This window comes from Chaetura pelagica, unplaced genomic scaffold (assembly GCF_000747805.2).
Source record: "Chaetura pelagica isolate M959 unplaced genomic scaffold, ChaPel_1.0 scaffold477, whole genome shotgun sequence".
Taxonomy (NCBI): Eukaryota; Metazoa; Chordata; class Aves; order Apodiformes; family Apodidae; genus Chaetura; species Chaetura pelagica.
The window spans coordinates 616,330-636,469 of NW_009953956.1; the positions used below are offsets into that span (position 1 = coordinate 616,330).

At 43.7% G+C, this 20,140-nt stretch overlaps 1 protein-coding gene across 1 annotated transcript in view; it reads right to left on the reverse strand.

Moving 5' to 3' along the window:
* Positions 1–8,178: 8,178 nt before the first annotated feature.
* Positions 8,179–20,140, reverse strand: part of LOC104392475 (chromosome unknown open reading frame, human C10orf90) — a 68,320-nt gene continuing 56,358 nt past the window's right edge. The window contains exons 7-9 of the mRNA XM_010001878.1: positions 10,673–10,736; positions 9,343–9,442; positions 8,179–8,783 (exon numbers count right to left, since the gene is read on the reverse strand). Coding sequence (XP_010000180.1) covers positions 8,745–8,783; positions 9,343–9,442; positions 10,673–10,736 — 203 coding nt within the window. The 3' untranslated portion in view covers positions 8,179–8,744. The remainder of the gene's footprint in view (positions 8,784–9,342; positions 9,443–10,672; positions 10,737–20,140) is intronic.

Below are 20,140 nucleotides of genomic sequence, written 5' to 3' on the forward strand. Positions count from 1 at the left end.
GAGCAGCACAGGGAGCCTGAACCAGGCTGTTCAGCCCATCAAATGCAATGCAAGATCAATCTTCTCTGCCTCTTATCAATAAGTATCTCCCCACCTTCCCCTCCACTCCACTTGCAGCTCCCTACTTTGTTCTTTTTGTGTCCTAAAAGTACCAAGATGTCCAGTTCTTCTGATTTTCCTGCCCTGGAGCTGGGAATGTGCTGGTGCAGCTGGCAAAGCCATCCAGCACCTTGGGCAGCAAGGCTGACCCCATGTGTCCCCTCCACCAGCCACAAGGCCATGGGTGCCTGGTTGTCCCAGCCAAAGGACTCCTGGTCCCAGCTGGTTCCCCATGAGTTTCAACAGAGTTTAGGTTAATCCCAGGGATAGACTCCTCCTGACTTGGAGAATCAAGGATTTACTCAGTTTCTCCCTTGTTGCACACATGCAAGGGACACATTTATAAGGTTGGGGTTTTGTTGAGTGGAGACTGCTGCTTTCTGAGAGGTGCTGTTCCAAATAACATGGGCCTTTGTACTTCTAGAGAACCTTGAACATGATATAATCCTGAATTGACTTTACCACAAATCACAGAACCCCCAAACTGAAATGTTGGAATGATAAAGCATTATAACTTTATACTCAAATACAAGTAAATCAGCCATCCTAAAGTTATTTATACATTTAGTAAATGAGATGCAGTATTTTTAAACTGTCTCAGGGATGAAATGTATTCTAAGGGAGCAAGCCCTTTCCATTCAGCCATGTCTGGACAATCCTTACCATTGCTACCTGGAAGAGGGATACTGGGGCTGGTGATGAACCACTCATCATGTTCCTCTCCCCCTGCCTGCTCTGCCCAGTTTGTCCTACCCCTCCACTGCCACATCATTTTGGAAAACAGCTCCTTTCCTCCAACATAGCAGTGCAGTGAGCTGTGCTCTAATGCTGCTTGAGCTTTGTGTCCTGCTTCATGGGGAAGCTGCAGAGAGCCTGTTGCAGGCTGCTGTCACAGGGCCAAGGGTGAAAAAGCCAAGAGGAGCTCAAGCAAGAGCAAACAAAGAAACCCACCGCTCCAAGGATACAGGACCTTAACAACAACAACAGCAATCCCCTAAATTCTTCAGCAGTTAAAACACAAAAACCCAAACCTCACAGGGTCCCTGGTTACATTCTTTTCCTGTAGCATAAACCCTCGGTCATGCAAACACAGAACCCTCCACCAGCACGGCCACCAGGGCAGCTGAGCCTCCTGTGCTCCCCCCCTGCAGCTGAGCATCCCTTGGGGCACCCTCCTTGTTGGTGGGCACCCTCTTGACCCCCAGCACCCTGACCTGACAGCCTCAGCATCCCCAGGGATGGAGATCTCAGCTCCCAGCTTCACCCCACACCAAATTGACATCTTCCTCTTCCAGCCATTCTCCAGGAAGAGGAAAAACCCACGTTAGCTACACTTTCTTTTGCTTTAGAAACACACGACCAAATGCTTATCTTCATAAATAAAAAATGAATAAATAATAATTTTCAATGTGTCTGCACAGAAACCCCCACTTTCCATCCTGGTGCTGGCATCTTCTTCCTCCAACCTATTGAAGGAGCTGCTGAGCTCTGCTCTCCTGTGCAGTGACCCGTGAGGACAACAACCACAACAGACTGGCTGATGCTACCAGCAAGGAATGAGTGTTCTACAAAAGAATTAACATGAGTAAAATAGTAATAATTAAAAAAGGTTGTGCTCTTTTCCCTTTTGGTGCTCAGCTGTAGATCAATCCCTGTTTACTGTAGTGAGAAGGAAATCCTGCCATGACAGAAGAATTTTTCTGTCCATCAGAAAAGAACCCAAAACTGACAATGCCCAAACCAGAGAAATCTGGGCCCGTGCTGTGAACACCCAGTATCATCCCCTTGAGGAACTGAATGGCTCCTGATTTTTCAGACCACCTTATTTTTTCATGGTGGAGGAGACATCACTTTGAGCTTCCCTGCTAATTTCAGCACTGAATCTGAGAAGTGACAATTCTCCAGCAGGATCCTCATATCAGACACAACAGTTTTGAGAACATGGCAGGAAGGTTTCCTGTCCTAAAAGCCCTTTAAATATGACAAATAACCCCATTAAATATGTTTTTCTGACTTCAGACCAGACATTGAGGGTAAGCACTTTGATCTGTTGCTACAAATTTCACTGTCTCCCTGAAAACAAAGGAAAAAACCCCACAAATTACTACTTGTCTCAGAAGGGGACAGTGTTCAACCCAGACTAAAAATAATGAAGTCATATATTTTTAACATTCCTGTCTAGCCCTCTGCAAATCACAAAACAATGCAACATCCATCATCATAAATGCTGGGACAGTAAATGAGGAGGACAGCATATTTCTGGGGTGATCTTAAAGAAAAATAAATAGTCCTAATAGGGAATTGGGGAGAAATCATTAAAAATTATGGCAGTGTATTTAATGGGAGAAGGAAATCAATTAGGTCTTAATCTTATATGATTTATGAAAGGAAGAGTGAAACTGAGCTTGCTTAATAATAGGCATTTTCTGATTGTTAGATTGGGTTTGCAAAACTTTCATTTGCTTCGAGTCACAAAGCCAGCAAGTTAAAACCCTCAAAACTAAAACAAATAGAAGGAAAATGTTGGGTTTCTAACATCAGCTCATAGCATTAGGTAGAACAGTCAGCCCATAATTGCATGTCTTTCGTGCAGCTCAACTTCTGCCATTACATAATTAAATTTAGACCAATGAGCCCTCAAAGTTACATTTTTACATAATAACAAACACAAAAATTATATATGTGCTCCTAGTAGCATTACAAGTTAAGTAGGTATTTGGTGACACTTTACAGTAAGTGGGTATTCATTACTAATTCCTCTGGTAGTTGTTGTAACAACATTAGTCACCAAGAACTAATGGGGATATTATATTTGAGCACTGGTTTATTTCTCTATACATTGGCAGGGTAGGACACAACAGGAATTCCCTTGCCCTGACATCCCTGAAAGCTGGTGAACACCACTCTGTGGTTGTTGGGAGACAATCAAAATCTGTGGTTGTTGGGGGAGGTATCATAGAATCTTAAAATGGTTTCGGTTGGAAGGGAGCTTAAAGATCACCCAGTTCCAACCCCCCTGCATGGGCAGGGACACCTCCCACCAGCCCAGGCTGCTCCAAGCCCCATCCAACCTGCCCTTCAACACTGCCAGGGATGGGGCAGCCACAGCTTCCCTGGGCAACCTGGGCCAGGGTCTCACCACCCTCACAGGGAAGAATTTTCTTCTAATGTCTAATCTAAATCTCCCCTCTTCCAGTTTTGCTCCATCACCTCTTGTCTTCTCACTCCCTGCCCTTGTCCCAAGTCCCTCCCCAGCTTTCCTGGAGCCCCTTCAGGCACTGGAAGCTGCTCTAAGGTCTCCCTCGAGCCTTCTCTTCTCCAGGCTGAACACCCCAACTCTCCCAGCCTGTCCCCAGAGCAGAGGGGCTCCAGCCCTCTGAGCATCTCTGTGGCCTCCTCTGGACTCGCTCCATGAGCTCCATGTCCTTCTTTTGTTGGGGGCTCCAGAACTGGACACAGTATTCCAAGTGGGGTCTCAGGAGAGCAGAGTAGAGGGGCAGGTTCTTCCTAAAATTATATATTAACTGAAGTACAGACAGTGTACACCACTCTGACCAATTTCTTATCAACCAATCAACCAATCTCTGCAACTAGGGGCTCTTTTACATATTCCTATCCATGCAACACAGACCTCAAGCAGTTCATTGCACTGCCCCTATTGACTAATTCTAGATAGTTGTGTGCACCATGAGCACATTTGTGCAGTTTTGGGTTTTTTTATTCACTCTGCAGCTGGTAGGGAGATAATACACCTCATTATCTCATTCTGTGGGTCACCTAAAATGGATATTAAGTAATTCTGCCTCCTACAGCTTTGGTACAGAGCCAAGGAGAACTAGGAAAAGTAAAAGCCTGACTTGAAAAAGAGGGTGATTTTTATTTGCATGTGTTTTTAGGAGGCAGGTTTCTTTCAACGTAGCTAAGAGAGATCATAACCTCCCCAGACACCTCCAGGTAGTTCAGCTGGAAGGCAAGTCTCACTTCCAGAGTCCAACAGACTTCTGCACTGCTAACAATGGGCAGACCAGCACCCCTCAAGGAGCAGCATAGGCTCCCTTCTATGAATAAAGGTTTAGGGCAAGGATTTTTGTGATTTTGGTATCAGTAGATGCATACCAAAATCAAATTTGAATAAACATTTTCATACATACACTGAGCTTCTCTATCTACAGTATATTTTAACATTTTCAATACCTTATCCTAATCCATTTTGATGCTCAGGTATTCTTGCATTTTACTTTGTGCCACAGCTTTCTAATCACCTTTTATCCAGAAGATTGCAAATTGGCCATGGTCTCAGCTGGGTTTTGGACTTCTCAACCTCCCATTGCCTGGTGGCATCTCAGACATCCAGTCAACTGTAACCCAGCTCAGCAAGAAGCAAACTGAGCAATAAACCACACAGGCTTAAGTCATGGTGCTTGATGAAATATGACCTTGCGGGACAACCTTGTGCATTAATCTACTCTGTCAGTGGGCAAGTGGCCAGTCAATGCTCCTGGAAAGAGAATTACCCACCCACCAAAGCACACAGGCATTTTTGTCCCTGAAGTCAAAGGGCAAACATCTCCACAGACAAGGCAAGCTGGGGTATTTTTAGCCATGGAGCTCTTCCTGTGATGGCTCTATTAGGAATGGTTTCCTCTGGAGAGAGCTGCCAGAAACTTTATCCCTGCTTTTCTGTTATTTTCCTTGTAAATCAGCTGGCTCACAGAAAATATAACACCACATCACCAAGTCCAGATACTCAACAACAAAATTCCTGAAAACTCTTACCCAGAAAGTTTCCCCAACTATCTGACCAGCTGAGTAAACGTGAAGAAGTAACTAATGACTCACACACACAGGAAAATATTTAGGTTTAAAAAAATCCCTAGAATACTGCAACCCTCCCTGCTTTACACTGCAGTGGCTTCCAACCCTGAGGAAGGTTTTTCTGGCAGATAAAATAAGCGTTGCCAGCCAGCAAACACACTGCACATCTTGAACACCTAAAGCCCTGGCCTTGAATATCACCAAATGTCAACCCTCCAACACCAAGTCCATGTGCTGGCAAGTCTGCTCTGCCTCTGGGCCTTAGCACCCCAAAAGCATCTCAGCAACTCACCCCAACCAACATTCATCATCAAATACTGTTCTGTGGGCACATGCAAGTCAGCAGTGTGAAAAGGAGTGACCCAACGAAGGAGATGGGGAGCAAAAGACAATGCCCATTACCATGGGTGTTAGTCCTTGGAGAGCTGCACCTGCAGGAAAACTTCTCCCTCCTGAAGACACAGGGCATGGGCTGACAGAAGGAGAACCTGGACATCATCCAGCCATAAGGAAAATTCCAGTGTGTGACAAGTGTGGGTGCTCTTCAGTTTTGGCTGGGGACTGTGTCAAGTGCTCTACAATGACACAAGCACTCTTTACTTTTGCCTGCAAATCCAAAGTGAAATGATGCCAATTTTTTTCCTAACTCTAAACTTCATTAAGTTGATGCCTCCTTCTATAGGGCTAAGCCTCTGAGGCTCTTTTTTTTTTTTTTTTTTTTCCTGAAGAACATTTTCCTGTCTGGTCTATTTTCTATGACAATGACTGGATTGTAGAGCTGAAATGAATCTCAGAATTGTTTGCTGGATACTTTACCAGTTACCTTCTTTTCTGAGGCCCAGAAACTAAATTAGGTTTGCAACAGAGATAATTTTTGGTATTCTGGAGCAAAGGCTTCACCTCACACAAAACATTCCCAGACAGTGCTTTGCATTATACAGTTTGCTCACTAGATACAGTCCCAAACGTATTTACACAAGAGAGTTTCCACCTCAAATTGCCACATATTCACCCTGCAGATTTTGAAAATTACATTTAGAGGAAATAAAACAATTTGGAAATAACTCTTCTACAAACCCCAAAGAATCTGTGAGTAGTGCTTCAAGTTGGTGAGAAGGTGGAGTTCCCCATGAGGCAGGGGAGGTGGGCATGCAGCAGGCTGGTGTTGTACCCCATCTCCAAGGATCATCAGCAGAAATGAGAGGGAAGCAGGTCAGCTGAGAAGAGTCCTGCCTTGGCCAGAACGTTGATGGGGGCAGAAACCAACAGAAGCATGTCACATCAAACCTGTGCCATTCATCCCATTTGCTCTTGTGGTTCATTTCCTCACAAGGACCCGGGTGTTGTGGTTTCTAAGGAGGATCAGCTCCTTCTGGTTTGATATTCCCAGCCAGCCAGTGAGAAGCATGTAAAAAATGCATATGTACCTACAGGCATTTACATAAAATTGCATGGGTGTGGAGGAGGGATGTATTATGGCAGTGAGATAAAGCCATCTCCTTGTGGTTCCTGGGCATCCAGCAGGACAAATGTCTGATTTCCACATAAAAGACTCTTTCACTCCCAATGAGGGAGACTCTGGCTCTTCCACTCTGCCAGAGAAGTAGGAAAAGTGTTGGGCTTCTCTTCTCCTGGTGGCTCTGGGTGCCAGTCCCACAGCAGGGGACACTCCTGACCCCAGGCTGTGATCACCTTGCTGTGTGCTCCATGGTTATAGGACACCACGTGTCTCCGTGCCAAAATGTCTTGCTGTGGTTCTAGGGTGAGACTACAGGCAGGGTTAAATGTACACAGTAAAGCAGGCTTAAACACTTAGTGTTGCTCTGGGGATGTGTGCAGGAAATCATGCTCCTGAGGGGTACAAACTTGGTGAACCAAAGCTGCATTTCTCTGAAGTCAAGAAACTAGGGACTGAGGAACCCCTGAGGGAAATGCTCCTGAAATAAAAGGGCATTTGGGCACCATAGACTTCTATGGAAAATGTCTCCAGGTGTTGTAGCAAGTTGTAGCTAGATAAAAGCTTGAAAGATAACCCTCAGATCCAGTCCAGGAGACCATGTGTGTGTGGGGGGGGGGTGTTTATGGCTGTAATTTGTCGCTCTGTGGTGAAGACCCTGAAGTCCACCAGAGAGAGAAAGGCCCTCCTGCTAGAGAGAGGCCACGTTTTTCCTGAAGAGCAGCAAGAAGGATCAGGGAACCCACAGGAGAGCAGAGCAAACACACAGCTGAGCTGAGAAGCCTGGAGGATGCTCCTTCTTGCTGTCCCTTTTACAAGTTCTGCTTGGAGCTGTTTTGGTGCAGCCCTGTCTTTGGTTCCAGGAACAGCACTACTTGCTTGGTTCCAAAGTTGGTTTTTGTGGAGAAGAACCTTGGCAGTTTCTTCCTCAAAATCAGCACTACCTGACATGTCTCCTCAGAATGTATTGAATTAATGGACAAGTTTTGAAAGATTTCTATCTGGAATGCAAGCTAGTTGTTCAAGAAACCTCTGTCTTCTCTACCAGCAAAAATTAATTGCTCACCCTGCTCTACAAATCAGGAAGTTGAGACACAAAGAGGCCAAGTAACCTAACAGAGCTTGTCAGAGCATAAAGTATAACGAAGTTCCTTGTGTCCAGCCCTGGCTCCACAGCTGGAGGCTATCCCAGTGGCCAAAGCCCAGCTCCCAGACAGCTCTCTTCCAAAAAAACCTGACCTTACATCTCAGGCTAGATTAGATAAATAAAGCATTGATACGAAAGGCCAAATTCCAGCTTCATTCAAAGCCACTCAGCTGAGTGTTTGTGCAGCAGAGGTTCACACTTGCAATGATTTTTATGGGCAATATTTTTAACCAGAGGATTTGTGGCACACAAAAGGCATGACTTCTCAAGCACTTTCAAGAATTGTGGTGTAGTTAACAGTACCAAATAAAAACATAGCAGTTGGATCAATATGATATTCATATTTTATTCCATAAATAAACTCCATTGGTTTGTAAGCTGTAGCTGTGTGGGTTGTGTTGGTTTTTTTTTTACTTCCAAAATGTACAAATAAAGATTTAAATATTTTTGCAGGAAACACTACAGATGGTTTTAGTTCTGCAGTTTTGATGCAAACATACTTCTTGGCACCACTTCTTAATATGCCATTTCTATAAATACTTAATGCTCATAGAAGCAGAGTAAATAGACATTGCAATGAAAAACATGACAAGCAATTGTTATAATCCAATTTTTAAATGTTGCTCTTTAACAGGTAAGTTTGCTATGTAGATTCACTATATAAACAGGAATAGAGTTCTTCAGAGAGTTAAATATTGGTCCCTTTTGGTATGTTAAGTATTAATGTGAAACTGCTGCTGCTATGATTATGTGGTAATGCTATTTCAGCTAGTTTCTAAACATAACAAATAACAATATTCATTTTTCTTTACTTCAAGGATTTAACTCACAGGAAATCAGTTAATAGAATACTGCAGAGAAATAAGTTTTCCAGATCCTATAAAACCAGTTCTATTGCTACAGAGACGTATACTTTTTAAAAGACTAAGATAAAAAATATCACTGTGATTCAGTATTTGTATTAAAAATTCTTAAAAGTATTTCCTCTGGGTAAACTGACAAAAAGGTGATGCCCTGAACCAGCTGTGTTCCCTTTTAGATTGGTTTTGATTACTTGAAAGTTGCCTTAAAATTTCAATTGAAATAAAAATGATCTATCTTTCTATAAAAAGAGCCACAGATAAGAAAAACACCTCCAGGTAATTCAGAGAAAAGGACATTTTATGGCTTATCTAGCAGTCAAAGGCATTCAAGATTCAGTGAAGATGATGGACAAGAGATCCTTTGTCACTCTGTGTTTCTTTGAAGGAGCTGGTCCAGTAATTGCTAGGAAAAAAAACAGTGCAAAAGAGCCTTTAATATACCATTAAAATGCAGGAGGTGGATATAACTGTAGGAATCTGCAGTGATACTATAGGTGAGGGGGCATGAGCATTCTTAGACCTCAAATGTAAGAAGTCTAGAAGTGTCTAAGCTCAAGAACAAGCCTTAAGAACCATCCTTTGCTCTCAGGACCTGCACAGGCTGCCCATGGCAGTGCTGCCTCTACAAGAAAACTGGGGTAGGGCTTTTTACATAGGAGAATAGTGAGAGGACAAGGGGCAATGGTTTAAAGCTTAAAGAGGAGACATTCAGGTTGGACATTCAGGTGGTGAGATGATGGAACAGGCTGCCCAGAGAAGCTGTGGCTGCCCCATCCCTGGCAGTGTTGAAGGGCAGGTTGGATGGGGCTCTGAGCAACCTGGGCTGGTGGGAGGTGTCCCTGCCCATGCAGGGGGTTGGAACTGGATGGTCTTTAAGGTCCCTTCCAACCCAAACCAGTCTGTGATTCTATGACCCAATCCAAGGGTCACAAAACCCCTTGGCACCCACTGCCCATCCTTACCTTTTTAAACATCTCCACACGCAGCCGGTTGCTCTGGATGATGATCCGCTTCTGTTTCTCTGCCTGTTTCTTTTTCACTTCAGGTAAATTGTCATAAATCCTGGAATGAGTTTAGGAAGTTAACTTCACACATCATCCCTGGGACTCCCAAATAATTTGGTTTTCCTACAGGAAATGTCTGCTTCAATGTCATACTTGTCATTAATGGGCATCTCCAAGTACTTGAATGAGATTTATAGCACAGGAATTATCTCTTATTAAGAATAATGTTTTATATAACATCTGACTTGTTGAAAAAGACTTAATTTTGGACTAAGAGAGAAAGAAAGGGATGGGATCAGGTTATCTCAAATGCAGCAGGGTAATTCTGGAGTAGCTTCTAATGAGCTCAGTGGAGTTGGTTTCAATTTATAGCAACATAATTCAAACCAGAATCTGGCCTGTAGACTTTTGTTTTGGTTTTATATTTATGTCACAAAATTAATACCAAGCAATTATTTTCAAATATTCTTCTAAAATATAAGAAAACCATCATTAAAGACTGTAGCCTATTAACATTTTTTCACTGTAATTACAAACTCTTTTTTCCAAGGAGAATTTAATCTGTCCATTTTAAAAATAATACAAATTGCCTTCCAAGAAGGTGATTTCTGGTCTGGTGTTTTTCTATTGAAATACATCAGCAAATTCCCCCAGATTTGAAAAGAAAGTCAGACTTCCCTTTGCAGCACTCCTGTGCTTTGCATGCATACAACACCCATTTCTTCTCATTTTTCCCCATAATATTTTGCAATATTGAGGTCCTGAAGCACTGGGGTGTTGGTTTGGCTAGAGGTTGCCTTTTGGAGAAGAGAAATGGGGCAAATCTTGAGCACTCTTAAAAACGAGGTGAATTCTGCAGGGAGCCACGTGCAGCAAAGGATGGTGTGAAGTGCAGTGCAGATAAATGTCACACACCACATGTCTAACAGTTTGCTGCCATTTCCACTCTACGTGCCATAATCAGGATGGAAAAAAACCCAACAAAACAATGCTCAAAATCACTGTACTACTTACATTTTTGAAGGTCCAGCATGAGGTACCTCTCAGGGACTCAGTTTTCCCACCATGGGTACCCTCAAGCCATCTGCAACTGCTAGAAAAAGGATGCTGCAAGGGCAGGGGTGGCCCAAATGCATCAAATTGCTACTGGGCAGGAAAAAATGGAGCACTGCACAAAAGTGTGGAGAGCTGCATGAGAGACCAACCATGAGGACAACATGGAAACACACTGCTCCAGGCATGAGATGGCAACGAGAGGCACCAAGCTCTAAACCACAGCAATTTGTACCTTTTTGATCTCATATGCATCTCCTTCTCTGGAATGAACCTTTCCTTTGGTTTGAAGAGGTTATCTAGTGGAGGGAAAATAAAGTTAATATTGGAGGAATCTGTGTCTACTGAAATGGTCAAAGTCATGTTCCATGTAGTCATGATATGGTTTTTCTGATAAAATTTCTGATGGCAAAATCAAAGATCTCCAAGCTTCAGACCTCCATAGGTCATTGGAAATATTATTTAACAACTTCTGGAGCTGAATGAGTTCCTGAAGCCACCCTATAGAAAGGAAAGGATGGATAAGACTCAGTTTCATGGCAGAATGTATTTATTTTAAGCACATATAACTTTTGTCACTATTGGATGCAGCTGTGAACACCCTTTACTCAGATCCAGAACCAACAAAGATTTCTGCTGTACCAAGCAACACGTTTGTTGGACTAGGTGACCTTCAGAGGTCCCTTCCAACTCACACCATTCTCTGATTCTGTTTTTCTCCATGTGCAGGCAACTGCACCAACACGACTGGCTGCACCCTCAGCTGAGGTGTGCTGGGAACCTGGTACAATCATATCTGATTCCATTTACACCTGTTTTGCAGGGCTGCAAATAATTATGCTGAGCATAAGGAGGAGGGAAATTGTATTACTCTTTTCTGATCAAATATGAAGATACCTGCAGTAATTCCAAACAGCATTTCCCTGGATACAGGAAAATAATTGCCAATCTTAGCAGGCAGTAAGTCTCAGGAACGGGTAATTTTAACCCCTTCCTTGCAAAGATGGTTTCTGAAAGGTGGTGCTTGTGCAAGGTGGGAAGTCAGTAAATATGTGACCAGAACTGATTGGTGAGGAAGGAGACTGTGTCTAACCACGTGCCTCAGGCAGAGGAGAGGGCTGCTGCTGCACAGCTATGTTATTTAGATTTACACCAGGAGAATGAAGGCAGAAGTGAGGAGATAATGCAGGACCCATCCAGATGAGGGGGAGGAACAGCCCTGCAGTGCATGAGCTGCCACCCTGATGCTCACAGGTGACGTGGATACTTGTAACCTGAGCTTCTCAGCTCAGGTATATAAAAGAATCACAGAACAATCTGGGTTGGAAGGGACCTTAAAGTGTTACAGCCCTTCTCCCATAAGGGAGCAGATTGCTCATGACTCACATGGTTCTGGCCAAGGTTTAGGGTCCAGGGTCATTGATTTTCTGGGATCCAGCACACTCCAGAGCAGTGTCAACATAGCCCCTTGCTGCCCAAGGTGCCATACCTCATTCTGGCTGTTCAAGATTGCAAAGAATGTCCTCTAACCTGGAGAATGGCACAGGACCAGTCTGGAATTGTATAAAGCCATCACCATCTCCAGCACTTCATGGTGCACAGCAAACTCAGTCAGCTTTTCTTTCTGTGTGGTGATATGGCCCTCAGTAAGAGATCCCTGATGTCACAGCCAGTTCCTCCCATGTTCCCCTGTCCTTGGACAGAGAAGCACATGAGGGCACTGGAAATAACACCCCAGCAGACAATTGCACTGAGCTCACACAGTGAGCTAAGGTGAACCTCCCACAAGGTGTGAAATGATCTGACAGCAGGGATGGTAAGCCTAAGTTTTCCATAGAGTCATACAATAATTAAGGTTGGAAAAGATCTCCCAGATGATCAATTCAACACTGTGCCAGCTAAACCGTGTCCTGAAGTACCAGGTCTATATGTTTTTCCAACATCTTCAGGGATGGTGACTCCACTATTCACTTGGGCACAATTTCCCATGCACTGTAACATCCACTCAGATTTATGAACATGTCTTTCAGGAACCCTCAGATGTGGGATTTCTGAAACAACACTCCTTGTTTTATGGATCCTCCCTTTTTCTCCTGAAGAAAAACTGTTAATGACATATCAACATTTCCAGACCTCTGCAGCCACCAGAACATGCCAGGGATAAAAAACCCAGCCAGGGATCTGCAGGCCTGTGACCTGTCTTGTAAACAGCCTGACAAGCTAATCTGTATTTTTCATAAGAGACACTAAGATATGCTGGTCCCTGTGTTTGAGGCCCAGAGCTGTGTGGGTGCTGGGCCTTACAACCATTCCTCCACAATACTCCTGATGGCACAGAAATGGTCTTGAAGGACATCAGACCCATCACTGCCTGCAATTCTGCCTAGAGCTGGGGATGTGACTGTGCTGGTGGCTTTGAAGGGAAGGATTAAAAAGAGACTTGGGGGAAAGTCTTCCAAGGAAAAAATAAATCTACCTTGGTTGTAAAATCACCCTTTGTGAAGGAGTCTAGCATCAGAAGGTTAACACTTGTGGCTTAATTTTCCTACTGTAGCTCTCAGCTCACTCTCAGGTTGCCATGTAGGATTAAAAAACCCACATGCAAACATCAAGCAGAAATAAAGCTAACCCTTGACAGATATTAGGACTAGAATTTAAAAATTCACTGACAAAAAATAAATAAAAATTGGTATAAATGAGAAAATAAAAATCATATGTGCATTTGAATAGTTGTGAATATCCAATACCAAGGAGAAACCTTATCTCAAAGGGGAAGAGCAGCACAGTCAGAGCTGTAATAACCTGCCAAACATGTTATGAAGACCTGAATTCACATTTTTTGCCACCAAATGAAGATCAAAGTGGGACATAAGGTGGATACTACCCCAGGCTGATAGTCTTCCACATGGCACTTTATCCAAGTTCCTTAGAAAACTTCATAGCCTGGTGTTACTTTTGGGGAAAACTACTCTGAAGGCTGGAAAAGAAGGGCTCTCAAAGAAGACACTCAGCATTTCCTGTGGTGCAGCCACAGGTAAAAAACCAGTACAGACAGAAAGGCATGAAATACTTCACTGGGGTTTTATTCAAACCTTGTGAAACTCCTGAGCTTCTGGCATTTACAACAATACTGTGTGTGACAGTGGTTTGGCATCTTCAGAGGGGGAGCACAAAGCCAAAGCCACTTCAGTTGAAGGTAAAGGGGTCATCAAGGCAATATATTTTAACTAATGCTAAACTGCACCTCAGACAGGATGAGTAACTTTCCTGCTGGGCAAGTTAGTAAATGTTTAGACAGAGAAGAGAGAAAATTATTGTCTTGGAACCATCCCCTGACTTCCTATGTACCAGTAAATCACCAAAACACTTAAAAAGAGAGGCAAAATCTATCAAAGGCTAAACTTTGTCCATCAGGATATACATGCATTTTCTCCTAACATCAACTTCTTAGGAATTAAAATGTGCCTTTAGGAATTAAAATGTGCCTTTAAGGGTGTGTTGCCAGTCCCTGAAAAGCAAGGCAGAAACAGGGGTGGTTCTCCATTTAAAACTGCTTTTTTTACTGAACTGAAAACATAATTCATTAGAAAGCCACTGGCCCAGGGAAATCCTAAGGTACAAAAGATTTTTTTAAACCCTGCTTTTTTAAATCAACAGTCCCCTAAAAAAGAAATTAGCCTTGAATCTAAGATAAAGGGCAAGGTAGCATCCAGCTTAGCATACCCATAGCACTTTACTGGGAGTTTGTTCAGAGAATAGAAACTAGTGCCTAGACCCAGGGATTCTGCCCAAACTTTTGCACATTGTATGTCAATGAATGAATGCAATTAATTACTTCAGCTGCAGTCAACAGATGAGGTTTGGGCATTATTTATAAATGTGTAATCAATGACCATTTAATTAAAGGTTTGTTGGAACAGCTACTTGGGCTTTCTGCTCATCTCAAAAGTTGAAGCTCAAGTGATCCTTCACCCAAGAGGACCCACAGGAAGGTGCTTCATGGGCTTCCCAGCTGTTCAAGCCTGTCCTACAGAGACATTTCTGATCCTCTTTAATATTTCAGTCTTAACAACTGAAAATATCACTAGGATCTCTAAAAAAAGCTTTGAAGTTTACAGGTTTATGGAAACATTTTTATATTAAAGTGATTTGGGGCATGATGCAGGAAATTTCAGTCAGGTATTTGAACATTCATGGTTTTAATCCAGAAAAAAAACCTTTAATTAGCTCACTGGGCTTTCCTAAATCATTCTGGTTTGATTAGAGCATGTAGTGATGAAAAGCATAATGTTTCTTTCAAAAAATACCAATTAATGAGGAAAGTATGACAGATCTTGGAAAATTCACAAAACGGTTCATTTAAACTTCAGTGAAATTTGCACCAGCTTCTTAATCCCAACTTCTTTAGCTTCAATTTCTAACCATGGGTGAAATCAGACTTGTTACTCCTGGATGAAAAAATCCATGATGAAAAATCCAGCCTTCTATTTGGCTGCTTCAAGATTCCCATGGAACTATCCCCCAGCAAACTGACTGAACTTCCTGAGTCACCCACTACAGGGCACGTTGTTCCAACGCTGTCATCGCCCACCCAGCAAACTCTTCTTAGTTTAAGCTTTTCCAGTATGTTGCCACCTGCCTTGCACAGAGAAGGGCTCTCTCTCCCCTTCACAAAGGCACAGAGGAGAAATGTTGATCACCCCATTCACCACATCACCTCCTTCTTTGCCATCACAGTGAGTCTGAGCACCAGGCTTGGAGGGATGATGTGACCCACTGACAAGCACCTGCAATGACCTTGGCCAAGTAGGCACTGCTCTAATTAATGTGATTAATAAGAATATCATAAAACCAGGTCATGCCTCTCCCTGTTTCAATTACCTGGCTGCAGTTGTATCTTTGTGTGCCTGGGAAACAGCACAACTGATGTCACACATGAACAGAGATGGGCTGGTAGCTGCAAACATCTCATCAACAACCAATGGCATCTGAAGACCATGAGGATGCACATTAACAGCTGCAGGATTTGTTGGCTGCACTGTCACATTGTCATTATAAATTCTGATGCCCATCTTCTCCTCTGTCTACAGGCCAAATAAAAACCTCCCTGGCACAGTTTCTCAAGAAGTCAACCCCTTGAAAACACAAACAAAGAGCAATCCTCACCCTCCAGGCTTCTGCAGTTACAATAAAGCTTTCTTGGAAAGGTTTAGAAACAGGAACTGAGGAGGTATAAGCTCGTTTCCAAAGTATTACTAAAGATACAGGATTTGGATACAAATCCAGAGAAACCCAGCAGGCACCACAGTAGGGGTGGAATGGAAACACTCAACTTCTATTGCCATTTCCAATGAACCACTGTCCTCTCAAAGGAGAGGAAAAGAGAAGGTATGAAAAACCATATGTGCCTGCAAAATTTTTTTAAACCCCTGAAAGTGCTTGTGTATATGAAGATCACAAGGCTGTTCATTATGCAGATTTAAAATCCTATAAACAGCTGGTAGTCCCGTCACTGAAGTAATTACATTATGGTTTTCGAGATTTAAATCTGGTTATTTGAACATTGTTTCTATTCAGTTTGTCACAGTGGGATCTCTAATTTGCTTGACATAGTCAACAGCAGAGCAGTCTATCTTGGACTCATTAGCACTCCCCAAACCCAGCAGCACACAATACCTGGCACAAAGGCTGGCCTGAGAGGTGCAGGTTCTCTGCCTTCAAAGTGCTCTTCTGACAATCAGATCTGCTGCTGGATAAACGTTTCCATTTCCCCAAGATTACTTTCGGCACTTGGGAAAATCCCGCTCACAAATTGCCATTAAAAAACAACTTGTTTGGTTTGTTTTGGTTGGGTTTTTTTTTCTTGAGGATGAGAAGGTAAATGGAAACTGCACAGACGTTGGCATTTCTATGGAAATTATGCTGGATGCCAATTATTTCACTCTCCTGCACGAAACTACAGTTGTAACAACACTGTCAAAACACTGGAAAACTGGGCTAGCTAATAACTTCATATTCTCAATAAAGGCACTTTAGCCTGATAGGATAATCTCAGGTGGAGAAAAATGTCTGAAGGTCATTGCTCTTTTTTTTCTGGGTGCAAATTATTTTACTGAAAGAACAGCTTCAGGTCTAGAGTTCTGCAGAGGGAACAAGCTTATTTCAGAGAGGTACAATTGCAGCCCACATGTCAAGGGCAGAGGGGAACATCTCAGGCTGCAGTTTGACCCCATTTACACCTGCTTAAAAGCAGAGTGCAGCCCAAGGGGACAGTCCCACTTCTCCTTCCCCCTCTGCTGTGCCACCTTCCCAGCCAGACATGGATGTGCACGTGGGGAACTGGGCCAGGGAAGGTCCTCAGGTGGTGGAAAACTAATCAGGTAACTGATGTTATTGGCAGTATTTGTGGCAAAGCTGCTGCAGGGACCTGCTCTGCCAGCACCTTGGGGCTGCACAGAAACACTCTGCTTCTCCCTGGCCACAAACGTGCTTCTGATCCATCCCTGGGGTCACTGTGTCAGAGTCAGTGCAAATTAAACTCACCAGCTGACCTGCTGTTACAAAGAAGACACTGGGAAGTGTATGAGGGTGTGCTGGCAATGAGCCCTGTGAGCCTCAGAGCAATAACAACCTCCACAAATCCCAAAGAGAAAGAAAGAAACTCTCAGACTGGAAAAAGCAACCACAGATGATGCCCTGAAGCCTAAAAGTGCCATCAATGAAATGCTGTAGACTTGAGCAAATTTCCAGGTCATCATTTTACCCTCCTGGGTTCTCAGTTGCAAACGCTGCTTCCATGTGTGTGGCTCTAGAAGAGCAGTTTCCCAAGACCAAGGACCCTGCTGGAGGGGCTGACTTTGGCAGAGGTTTTCTAAGACCAGACAGGAGAGCAGGAGAACCAGTTCTCTTGGTTTCTAGTGATGACTGAGGTCTAACATCTGTTTGGGCCTATAAGTGACTGCAGCTGACACAGGCTTCCCAGTGTCCACAGGGATGTAGATGGCACCACAGGGAGGACGTAGGGCAGGTCTGTGCCCTTTGCTGCTGCCCAGGGCACCCAGGCAGCTGGGCCATACCCTGGAAAGCAATGGGTATGAAAAAACCAGATGGAACCTCAGCCACCAGCCCCTGTCCCAGCTTTGGGGTCACAGTCACCTGCTCCTGGACCACGACTGACACATCAACCAGGTGCAGCCGGGGTGGAGGTGGCACTCAGGACCTTCTGTGTTTGGACATGCAGACACACTGTAGGATGATATTTTTCCTTTTCTTGGACATTTTGTGCTCTACTTAAAAGTCTGAACCAGTAATTTAATCTGACTTGATTTGTTCCTTGAGCCCCAACCTCCCTCACATCAGGTTACAATGGGAAATGACATCCCTAAATCACTGGGATTTTGAATGTCCACTTCTCATTGCAGTTAATGAAGTTGTTCTTGTTCCCCTACCTGGGCCACAGCTGCATTGCCTTTTCATTTTATTTCTGTTTTCCAGAACATGATACTCCTTTCTTGCTTTAAAAGCAGATTTTAGAGGCTAAAATGGCTCTTTTCCAGAGAATACAGAATAATGATGACAATAAATTATAACTTCTGTTCCTTCCAGCTCCAGGGGCTGGCAGAAGGGAAGGAGAAGGCTGTGACATCTCAGGACAGGGATGTGACCAGCAGAGACATCAGGAAGGTACAAACATCCAAGGCCCTGATGAGCACAAGGACGAAACCCTTGTCTCGTCTGCATGAGGGCTTGTAACTAGAAAAGCTTGGAAGCATCTGTAGGAAACAAAGATCCCCCACTCTGGGACTCATTAATCACACAAATCCTTCTGCAAAAGAGCCAAGAGAAGTCCTCAAGTGCCAATTGTCAGGACTCATAGCAAATTAAATATGTTCAGTACACCCCTACACAGTCATCTGAGCTGCAGCCTCCACTGTTGGGCTTTATCAGGGATCTAGGATTTCCAACCTTAATTGCAGTTATGCTCACATAGCAGCCATGTGACACTTCTGTCATTATAAAAATATTAAACTCTCACAAACAGAAAATTACATGTGGCTACATGAGGGCAGATAAATTATGGAAAGTAAAGATTCTCTTTAGACAAATTTATCTTTAATGACCCACCACTAAAAGAGGGAAGTAGTAATTTACTTCAATAATTAATGAATATATTTCAATATTATGATTTTATCACTCATTAAATAAGCATAAAGATTAATCTTTAGTTATAATGTCAGAAGAAATAGGTCTAACCTCTCACATTTTTGTTTTGTGAAGTATTTACCAAATGGTTCGGGGGATTTTCCAAGATGATCAAACCAAGGGGGAGGGATTGGTCATTTCTTCTAAGATACATGACAAACTCCTGCCCTGTGGCCCTGCCTGATGGGAAGGCTCACTGGTGCTGGCACAGGGTCCCCAGCATCCCAGGCCCTGAGACAGTGAAGGAAATTTACTTGGTTAATTGAAGCAGCAAATTAATTTTATCGACTCAAATACCATTCCTGTTTTGGGCTTTGTTTACTTATGTTTATTGAACTTCTACTGTGAAAATCCCTTCTGTGTGTGATGAGCCTTCTCTGCCTGGCAAGGTCATGGAGCAGATCCCCCTGGGAAGTCTGCTAAGGCACATGGAAAATAAAGAGGTGATTGGTGACAGCCAACACGGCTGCACGAAGGGCAAGTCATGCCTGACCAACCTGCTGGCCTTCTACACCAAGGCTACAGAGATGGTGGCAGAGCAACTGATGTCACCTACCTGGATTTGTGCAAACCTCCATCCCTGGAGGTTTTTAAGGCCAGGTTGGATGAGGTTTTGTGCAACCTGGTCTAGTGGTTCCCTGCTCATGGCAGGGGGGTTGGAACTTGATGATCTTTAAGGTCCCTCCCAACCTTAATGATTCTATGACTCTATGCAGGGTAGACTCTGCCACACCACCCCAGATGTAGGGACAGAAACTGGTTCCCTCCAATGCAAAGCACACCCTGAGCCAAGGGACAGGGGCTGCTCCCAGCTTTCCTGCACCCAACCCCATTCCCCAGGGAGCCAAACCCACACCTGTGCTTCCCAGTGCTGAGGACATCCAGGATTTTCTTCCCTGCATCCTCCAGGTGACCCATTTAACTGTTTGGTGTTTTCAGTTGATTTACTTTGCGGTAGAATAATGTCGCTTCAACAGCCACAGGTTTAAACCCAACATGTAAAAAGGAATGCAAATCAATCAAATAAATCTTTTCCTTTAGTGAGCTGAATTAAGTAACAGCCAGATGGCAATTAACCAAACCAAAATAATTTGTTTAACATCTTGCTCCTAGATAACATTTACAGAGGTGCTATCGGGTGGGAGCTGGGAGGGAACTTCTCAGAGAGAACCAATTTTACCTGCTGGATATTGAGTCTGTTTGCCAGCAGGGTAATAAAACAACCTTAGCAACCTGACTTAGGGAATCACAGGGTTTAGCTGCATTGATTCAGTAGCCTTGCATGCAGCTGCTGGGCTGACAAGTGCTCCTGCACAGCCAGCTTGCTGCTGAAGGTGTCAGGAGTCAAATGGCAAGTCCACACCTGAAGCTGCTGAGAAGACCAGACTGGGACTCCTACTGTGAAATCCCACCTCTCCCCTAACTCTCAGTGCTCTCCCCAAAGCAGGCTCTCTGTGAGCTGTGCAAGGTAGGAAATGTCATTTATTGCTCTCACCTGTAC